Source organism: Crocodylus siamensis, chromosome 9 (assembly GCF_052110815.1).
Source record: "Crocodylus siamensis isolate JL-2025a chromosome 9, ASM5211081v1, whole genome shotgun sequence".
Taxonomy (NCBI): Eukaryota; Metazoa; Chordata; order Crocodylia; family Crocodylidae; genus Crocodylus; species Crocodylus siamensis.
The window spans coordinates 49,286,502-49,296,351 of record NC_143403.1 but is presented as its reverse complement, the minus strand read 5'-3'; the positions used below and the strand labels follow the sequence as shown (position 1 = coordinate 49,296,351).

General features: G+C 50.1%; 1 protein-coding gene across 2 annotated transcripts; it reads left to right on the top strand.

Annotated features, from left to right (window-relative positions):
* The first annotated feature begins 36 nt into the window (after nt 1-36).
* UQCR10 (ubiquinol-cytochrome c reductase, complex III subunit X) lies at nt 37-9,298 on the top strand. 2 transcript variants are annotated; one of them, XM_090063758.1, is made up of 2 exons: nt 37-221; nt 2,212-2,477. In XM_090063758.1, the coding sequence occupies exons 1-2, from the start codon at nt 81-83 to the stop codon at nt 2,257-2,259; spliced, it is 189 nt and encodes a 62-aa protein (XP_089919884.1). In that variant the 5' UTR covers nt 37-80; the 3' UTR covers nt 2,260-2,477. The 2 variants fall into 2 exon arrangements, with proteins under 2 accessions (XP_089919884.1, XP_089919883.1); XM_090063757.1 differs by lacking the exon at nt 37-221 and adding an exon at nt 228-536 and having other exon boundaries at nt 2,212-9,298.
* Nucleotides 9,299-9,850: the final 552 nt, after the last annotated feature.

Sequence of the window (9,850 nt, the reverse complement as noted above, 5' to 3'; positions counted from 1 at the left end):
AGGACTACAGCTCCCATGAGGCCTTGCGGCGCCGCTAAAGAGACGGCGTTGCTGTTGCTGCGCAGTCGCTAGGAGTCAAGATGGCGGTGCTGGGCCGGGTGTACCGCGTCTTCCTGCGCCGCACGTCCGTCTTCGCCCTCACCGTGGTGGGCGGGGTCGTGCTGTTCGAGCGCGCCTTCGACCAGGGCGTTGACGCGCTCTTCGAGCACCTCAACGAGGGGGTAAGCGCGGGGACGCGGGGCCTGGCCCGGCCCGGCCTGGCCTGTGTGACCTTGGCGCGTGCGCTGCCGGGACGGGGAAAGGGCCCGCGGCGGAGCCCCTCGGCGCTGCGGGCTGGGCTCGGGGCTCGTGTCCGCCCGCCTGGCAGGATGCCGAGGGCCCGGCTGAGGATCGCTGCTGTGAAGGGAAGCAGCGGCCAGGCCTCTGCTGCGGGGCTTGTCCACAGCTTCACCCAGAAGGACACGGCGGGCGTGGACTGGGTGCTCCCCCTGCCACCGGGGTGATGCATTTTGGCAAGCGGGTGCTAGTTCTCTTGTGTAAGCATTTTGCTTTGCCCATGAACTGTGGTGGGAAGTGGTTTAGTGCCTTGCATATCCGTGCCGAGTCATCTTTCTAACCAGCTGTGTTGCGTGTGAAGGGTTTGCACATTCCTGTGGCAAGGCTCCTTCCCCGCCATTTGGCTACACCTCTCGGCTTGAGCTATTTGCTTTCCTGCAAGCCTCTCAATTGAGGCATTGTGTCACAGTGTTGTAAAGTGCCCTCCCCTTGGTCCCCTCAGCCTGGGACTGAGTGTTCACTCTCTCTTGAGGAGCTCTTTTTTGTAAGGATGTGAAGCCTTGTTTTGCAAATGGTGACAGACAGTTGGAGTTCCTGTGTCCACACAGGTCTTTACAAATGCTGAGTGTACCAGTTGGTTGCTGTTCTTAGAACTAAGATCCTCTGTCTTCCTCTGTAGCAAGAAGTATGGCCTCTTCCTGGCATCTCATGAATGTATATTAACAAACTTGACAGGAGCAGGATGCTGGTTGCTGTGGTTCCCCTGCTCTACTTGTGGTAGATGAAGGTGTTATGTCTTGTGTTGTAGCAGGGTTGACAGCCTAGTTCAGGGGTGGGCAAAATGCGGTCCAGGGGCCAGATGCAGCCTGCCAGGCCATTCTATCCAGCCCACAGGACCCCTAAAAAATTTAGAAAACGAATATTTATCTGCCCCAGCTGCCTGTCATGTGCCCCTCGATGGCTTGCCAAAACTCAGTAAACAGCCCTCTGCCCAAACTAATTGGCCACCCAAGCTTAGTTTCTCTAAGAGGCTAGTGGTTTGGATAGGGATGATCCTGCCTCCAGCAAGGGTTAGACAAGATGACCTCTGGAGGTCACTTCCAGTCTGAGTTTAGTATGGTTGTATGGTTCCTTCCCAGCATGAATAGGAAGCCAGAAGCATTGTAGCTGTAACACTTTTCTGTTGACTGTTAGACTTCAGAGTGGGGGAGCAGTGATAGATGACAGGCAAAACACAACACTTGGTCTCCTATAAATATTTTTTGAAAGCCATCTGCATTCTCTGCCCACTTCTATGTCTGAGGCAGATGCTAAGTATAGGACTGCACTGGGTATGATGCTCTGTCCATGCAATTACAGCATTCTGCTGGGGAAATGCATGGTACAGAGCTATGGTGGTACTCCCACCAGAAGCTGCATTAAGTCTTCTGGTGGTTGGATACAGGGATCGATAAAAAAAGTGAAGCACTAAATGTGCAAGTGCAGAAAAGAAATGGATAGGACAAAAGACAGCAAGTGAGTGGAGGAAGGGCAGGGTCTCATTGTACCACCACTGCAGGAAGGAAGTTCACCAAAAGAGTTGGCACCTTTTCATGTTGCTAGCCCCATGCAACAGTGTAATACCTCCTTTAGCAATTGCCTTAGTACTCATCAGTTTCAAATAGGTACCTGAGCATTATGAAACAGATACTTGTAATTCCCGGAATGCAGTGGTGCAGTTACAGGGCTTTACAGATGTGCCAAAGTGGTCCTCCAAACTAATATTATTGCCTGATGTGCTATCATCAAGACACCCAAACGTCTCCTGTCATTGCGGTCCTTGCAGTGAGTCCTCACTTGTAGATCTTGCCTGCTGCCTTAATGTAAAATAAGCCCAGCACCACTGGGGAGATCATAAAATTGTGGGTTTTGTTTGGTTTTTTTCCCCAAATGCAGAAGCTGTGGAAACATATCAAGGACAAGTACGAAAATGAGCAACAGTAAATTGCCAAGCACCGGATCCATGGTGAGGTATTTGTGGTGTTCTGAGCGAGGCTTTCCATCTCCTGATGCCAGCTATCAAAAATGGACAAGGATTTCTGACTGAAGCCAGAGGTGCATCCACTACTTCCAGCTATGACAGAGAACTAAATGGACTCAAGGATTTCCTCTTAATTGTGTTGAAACTTACCATGGTAAAATAATAAAGTCATAGACTTATACCTCATGCTTGCATGTTCATCTGAATTAGCCTGGTGCTCTGTAGGTAAGGAAAGGTTTGCTCTTCAGAAAATGCAGGCTCTTATTTAGTTTGGCAATAAGTGTATTTTCAGTATGGAAAGAAGTTACTTTTAGTGTAACCTGAAAGATTTGGAAGCATTTATAAAGCTAAGGGCTGTTGTCAATATTTACTGCCTCTGCTTGGAAAATGTTCCCATTTTTGACTCATAAATGAATGTTCAGGCAGCAGCAAAAGCCTTAAATAGGCAGACATAATAACTAGCCAGTATGTCACAGCAGAAACAATCTGCCCTTAAACACTAACGTGTTTAACGATTTCTTTGCCTCTGTCTTCCTAAGTAGGGACCAGAACAGCCACCTCCCTGCTGGGCCCCCCTTGGGCCCCAAGGGAGGCACACCTGGGCCACGGGTTAGCGAGGATTTAGTTAGGGAGCTTCTGGAGGGGTTGGACGTATTCAAGTCAGCCAGCCCAGATGATCTCCACCCTAGAGTTCTAAAGGAACTGGCTGAGGTCATTGCAAGTCCCCTGGCACAACTTTATAAGCACTTGTGGTGCTCTGGGTGAGGTACCGGAGGACGGGAAGAGGGCCAACATGGTCCCCGTCTTCAAAAAAGGGAGGAAGGAGGACCTGGGAAACTATAGGCCGGTTAGTCTTACCTTGATCCTAGGCAAGCTGTTCGAGAAAATTATGCTGGCACACATCCAGGAGGGGCCAGCAGGGGACTGCATGCTTAGGGGCAACCAACACGGGTTCATCAGTGGCAGGTCCTGTCAGACCAACCTGGTGGCCTTTTACGATCAGATCACCAGATCATTAGATGCAGGGGTAGCAGTGGATATAGTCTTCCTGGACTTCCAGAAGGCTTTTGACACTGTCTCTCACCCCGTTCTCATTAAGATACTGGGGGGCTGTGGTGGCGACCCATTTGACTGTGTGGGTGTCTACAACTGGCTGGAGGGCCGCACCCAGAGGGTGGTAGTGGATGGGTTCTTCTCAACCTGGAAGGACATGGGCAGTGGGGTTCCGCAGGGCTCGGTCCTCGGGCCCGCACTGTTCAACATCTTCATCAGTGACTTGGATGAGGGGGTAAAAAGCACCCTTTTCAAATTTGCTGATGACACTAAGATGTGGGGGGACGTGGGCACACTGGAAGGATGCAACAGGCTACAATCAGACCTAGACAGGTTACAAGGGTGGGCGGACGAGAATAGGATGGGTTTCAACACAGAGAAGTGCAAGGTGATGCACCCTGGGAGGAACAACCGGCACCATACCTACAGGTTAGGGAACTCCTCTCTTGTCAGCACGGAGGCAGAAAGGGATCTGGGGGTCATCACTGACTCCAAGATGAACGTGGGCCGGCAGTGTGGAAAGGCAGTTAGGAAGGCCAACCTCACCTTGGCATGCATCCACAGATGCATCTCAAGCAGGTCCAAAGAGGTGATCCTCCCCCTCTATGCGGCACTGGTCAGGCCACAGCTGGAGTACTGCGTCCAGTTCTGGGCGCCACACTTCAGGAGGGATGTGGACAGCATGGAGAGGGTCCAGAGGAGGGCCACTCGTATGATCAGGGGACAGCAGGGCAGGCCCTATGAGGAGAGGCTACGGGACCTGAACCTGTTCAGCCTCCAAAAGAGAAGACTGAGGGGGGATCTCGTGGCCTGTTATAAACTAGTCAGGGGGGATCAGCAGGCACTGGGGGAGTCCCTGTTCCCCCGAGCACTGCCAGGAGTGACCAGGAATAACGGTCACAAGCTGGCAGAGGGTAGGTTTAGGTTAGATATCAGGAGGCGCTACTTCACGGTCAGGGCGGCTAGGGTCTGGAACCAACTTCCAAGAGAAGTGGTGCAGGCTCCTACCCGGGGGGTGTTTAAGAGGAGGTTAGATGAACATCTTGCAGGGGTCATTTGACCCCAGTATTCTTTCCTGCCATGGCAGGGGGTCGGACTAGATGATCTGCTCAGGTTCCTTCCGACCCTAGAAACTATGAAACTTGTTTTTATTGAACTATTAAAGGGCTGTTTATTTGCAAAAGTTATTCCTCTTTTAGTCAACTGTATTTTGCTGCCTTGGGGTTCACATGATGCTTTAGTTTCACATATTTCTTAAAGTGACTTTTAGACTTCCCCAGTCCAGGAATGAGAGTATAACTTTCTCTTTTCTTGCATCTCAAAGCCATTCTTTATACACTGGCAAATTATATCCATTTTATATCCACTTATTCAACAAAAGGGTTGCTTCAGTGACCTCAGTTTTAATTTTTTTAAAAAGGATTATCTATCCCTGTTTAGTGAAGTGACACTTTCTCTTAGACCAGGGGTTTTCAACCTTTTTTTAAGAAGTGTACTCATTCTAGCAGCAGTGGCTGGACATGGAGTTGGAGGAGAGGCTTGCATGCAACCTCTGGCACTTACTGCCACCACACCCCACTTTCCCACAGCCGATTGCACATGTGGCTCCACAGGCTGCTAACGGGCCTTGCACCCCACCAATCACACATCGCCCATCAGCAGTTTGTAGAGTCACATGTACGACCGGCTGTGGGAAGGCAGTGCGCAGTAGCAGTGCAGGGTAGTGGATGGTGGCCACTGTGTGCGAGCTCCCCTTCTGCTGCCCCCTACTTGCCCTTATTGAATCCCATCTGACTGCAAACCGCTTTTCCAGTCTATCCCAGTCATTCTGGTTCTTAGCCCTGCCCTTCAGAGTACCCACAATTCTACCCAGCTTTTTGTCACCCACAGGTTTGTGAAGCATGTAGCATTTGATCTTCTCATCCAAATGACTGAAGATATTAAACAATATCAGACCCCAGGGGAACCCCACTTGATACTCTTTCCTGACTAGATATTGAGCCATTGAAGACTATGCACTGATTATAAAGATCTAACCAGTTGTGCATTCACCTTACAGTACTTCCAGGCCATTCTATCTGGCCTGCAGGGCCCCTAAAATTTTTTTTAAAAATCTGCCCCTGGCTGCCTGTCAAAAATGACAGGAGCCAGAGACAGGAGGACCAAGGGGAAGCCATGGCAAGCTTCTGCAACAGCAAGGCCTACCTAGCCCCCTTCCCCCCACCCAGCTGAAAGCCCCTGCCTAGCAGGGGCTTCTGGTCTGGGAGTGTGGGGTTGTTTGCCTCCCTGCGCTGCAGTGGAAAATTGAGGTAAGAGTGGGGGGGACCATAGGCGATTGTCCCAGTCTTCAGGGCCCAGCCAGCTCCTGCTGATTCTCACAGTCTGGCCATGCAGCCGGGAGCCACATGGTGCAGAGCAGCCAGCAGATGCCCAGGAAACTAGGAAAAGTGGCAGCCCTGGGAGTGGAAGCGAGTGGTGGGTGGGAGCACGGGGCTTGGGCCAGTGTCCTGGATCCAGTACCAGTGGGGCCCAGAGCAGGATGGCAGGAGCGCAGGGCGTGGGCTGGCAGGGGTCTGGAGCTGGCTTGGGCTGTGCCAGCAAGGAGAAAGGGGAGCTGGCCCAGCTCCATAGAGCCTCAGCCTGCTGGGACCCCGTGCTCCTGCCATCCCATTCTGGGCCCTGCTGGTACTGGCCCCAGGATGTCATTGCAGGCCCTGCGCTCCCATCCAACCCTTTACTGGCTCCTGCACACCTACTCACTTCCACTTGCCAACCCCCTGCCCTGTGGCACAGGTGGGGATGAGAGTGCACAGCCCTGATCCTGTGCTTGCCCACTGGGGCTGAGCAGCAGCAGCACAAAACAAACTGCTGCTCAAAGCAGGACCTCCCCCTCCCCGTGGCCAGCGCTTCCTGGTGCAGCTGCTCGGAGCCCACGTGGAGCTACCTGTCTCTTGCATCACCACTGCTTCTGGGCTGTCCCATGGGGCAGCAGTAGCAGCAGAGAGCAGGCACAGCCAGCCCCATGGGGGCTGCAAGCAGCTGAACCAGGGGGCACCAGCAGTGGGGAGGGGATGGGTTGCTTTCCCTCCCCCCCCACTGAACAGCAGTTTGTCCCTATGAAGCTGGGCCAGCTCCCTGCTCCCCCTGCTGATGCAGCCCAGCTCCATGGACCACTGCCAGCCCACATCCTGTGTTCCTGCCACCCCACTCTGGACCCCACCAGCACTGGCCCCAGGACATCAGTGCAGGGCCCACACTCCCACATGCCTGCTCACTTCAACTCCCCCTGCTCTTGCTGCCACTTTCCTGCCCACCTGCCAACCGCTCTGCATCATGTGGCTCTCATACCCACAATACCATACCCACACACAACCCCACAAACCCTCATACCCACCCAGCCACCCATACCCCCCACCCTGACACCTCTGCACACCCCACACAGTATCCAAGTAAGACTACATTTTGAGTGATTATGCAATCACTTCTACATATACAGCACAAATGCACGCAAATCCTGTCAAGCGGTTTAGCTACCCGTGCGGCCCTCAACAGCTTGCTAAAACTGGGTAAGCGGCCCTCTGCACAAAATAATTGCCTGCCCCTCCTTTAGGGTCAGGGCTGCTAGGCTGTGGAATGGGCTCCCAAGGGAGGTGGTGCTCTCCCCTACCTTGGGGGGCTTTAAGAGGAGGTTGGAGAGATATCTGGCTGGGTTATTATGATCCCAGCACTTGTTCCTGACCAGGGCAGGGGGTCGGACTTGATCTGTTCAGGTCCCTTCCAGCACTAGAAACAATGAAACCAGGACAAAAATACATTTTTAAATTAAATTAAAATATATTAGTATGGGTGTTTGATTTTTACCACAGGCAACCCCCGCTTACCGCGTAAGACTGTTTCGCTTAGCGCTATTTCGCTACACTGCTCATTTCACTTTGATACCTGGTTTCACTTAGCACTCATGGGTTTTGTTATAACACTCATGGGTATCGAGTAGGGAGCACTGGTGGCGCGCAGCCTCATCGCCATCTTGCTTCGTAAAAACTCGTGCTCTTTCATGCTTTTTTGTGCTTGTGTCACCATCTTGCTTCATTTTTCTGGGTTGCACCATGAGTCAGAAACATGCAACTGACTTAGAGTGCAAGTGCTGAGAAAAAACAGCACAAAAGCATAATGTTGGATGTCCTGAAGCCAGTTGAAGCAGAGGAATGCCAGAATGAGGTCTGTAGAGCATTGGATTTGGCTGGGTCAACTGTTAGGACCATATTGAAAAATAAAGAAAAAATACAAGAATGTGGTAGAATTGTAACTCCTTTGAATGCTTTGAAACTCAGTAGGAGTAAGGGTCCAATTAGGTTAGAAATGGAGAGGCTGTTAAGTGTGTGGATTGAGGATATAACTCAATGCTGTATGCCCTTGAGTATCCTGCTTATTCAGAAGGCTAAGTGTCTGTATGATGATTTACAGAAAAATTTGCCTGAGGTGTCTGCTTCTGGGCCTTTCTATGCAAGTAAGGGGTGGTTCGAAAGATTTAAGAGACACAGCAACTTGCATAATGTTTCTGTTCGGGGGAGGCTATTAGTGCTGACACCCAAGCAGCTTCTAGTTATAGAAATAAGCTTGTGGAAATTATTGAGGAGCGGGGTAATACGCAAGTCTTCAATGTTGATGAGACAGGCCTCTTCTGGAAGAGGATGCCTTTTAGGACCTACATTTCCAGGGAGAAGAAGTTGATGCCAGGTTTTAAAGTGTCCAAGGTGACTTACTTTATTGTTTGGTGGTAATGCTGCAGGGGATTTTAAATTGAAACCATTGCTTGTATACCACTCAGAAAACCCCAGGGCTCTCAAGGGGTATCTTAAAAGTAGTCTGCCAGTTATTAGAAAGTCTAACAAGAAGGCCTGGGTGACAATGTCAGTCTTTCAGAGTTGGTTCAGGGATTGTTTTTGTCCTGCAGTTGAGAAATACTGTGCTGAGAACCATCTGCCCCACAGACAATGCACCAGGGCATCCTACCACACTTGATGACCCCAGTGATAATATAAAACTTGTTTTCCTGCCCCCAAATACCACCTCCACCATACAGCGCATGGACCAGGGTGTCATTGCTGCCTTTAAGACTTGTTACTTAAGGAAAACATTCACCCAGGCAGTCAGGGCTACAGAAGACGAGGGTGCTCTGACCCTAGAAGAATTTTGGAAGGGCTATAATACCTGTAAGGCAATAAATAACAGTTCAAGTGCCTGGGATGAAGTTGCCTCCAAAACAATGAATAGTGTCTGGTGAAAGCTTTGGGCAGACTGTGTCCAAGATTCTCAAGAGGTTGAGGAACCAGTGGTGACAGTTCAGGACAATATCAGTGAGCTTGGAAGGAAAATTTGATTTGCTGAATTTGAATCTGAGGACATTCAGGAGTTGATCGATTCCACCAGGGAGGAATTGAGTAATGAAGACCTCATTCAAATAGACCAGCAGAGAAGCCATGAAGAGGAGGAAGATGCTGAGGAAGATGTTCAACCAGCAAGGGCCTTAACTAGCAAAGGCATGGCTGAAGCTTTCAAACATCTTGAAGCTTTCCTTTCCTACTTTGATGAGAATGACCCTGACATGCAGCACAGTTCTGCAGTTGCAAGAGGAGTTAACAGTGAAGTAAATTGTTACAGGCTGCTTTACGATGAAAAGAAGCAGCCCAAAGTGCAGCTGTCAATGGATTCCTTCTTCCAGGAAGCGCACAACTCCTGCTTCAACCCCTGCAGCCAGCCCTCAAAAAAATCCAAAGCCAAGCATTTCTAAAGCCCCTGAAACTGAGACTAACCCTTACAGATCTGATTCGGAGTGCTCAAGGAAGCCAAAAGAGCAAAAAGTGAAAGTGCATCTGTGCATACAGTTCATTATTTTGTAATTTTATACAATTTCAAAGTTCAAAGTGTTAAATAAAGTATTTGCATACATGGGTGACTGGTGTCTCCTGAGTCCATTGGGAATGAATTATCTCATTATATGTAGAGAGCAGGGGTACTAAATACATTGGAGTAATTTTAAATTACTCCCCCTGTGGCAAACCCTCCTCCCCAAAGGAGTACTTCCAGGGAGAAGGGGAGGCACTTCTGGTGGCAAAGATCAGAGATTAGGGACCTAAGGTCCCAAGATGGTGACCAGGGTGCAGGGCACCTGTCAAGGGGCAGCGCTACCCATGCGACCCTCTACAGCTTGCCAAAACTTGGTGAGCAGCACTCCACCCAATATAGTTGCCCACCCCTGATCTAGTCTGTGTTTCCTAAGCATGTTAATGAGAATGTCATGGAAAATAATGTCAAAAACCTTGCTAAAGAAAACGGTGTTTCCTTTAACTTCTCTTCCTGTTCACATTTTGGGCAATTAATGCAAGTTAAGAGCATGTAGAATGATATGGTAATAAAAATATGACTATTCATTTGCAACATGCTGTAGGAGCTGAAACACTTCTAGATACTGGCAGGGTGGGCTACAGTTGTTAAGAGAAA

Bases quoted from the DNA above. Each gene is read 5' to 3' on its own strand.
- UQCR10 (XM_090063757.1), top strand. From the start codon at position 3,090: ATGGTCCCCGTCTTCAAAAAAGGGAGGAAGGAGGACCTGGGAAACTAT.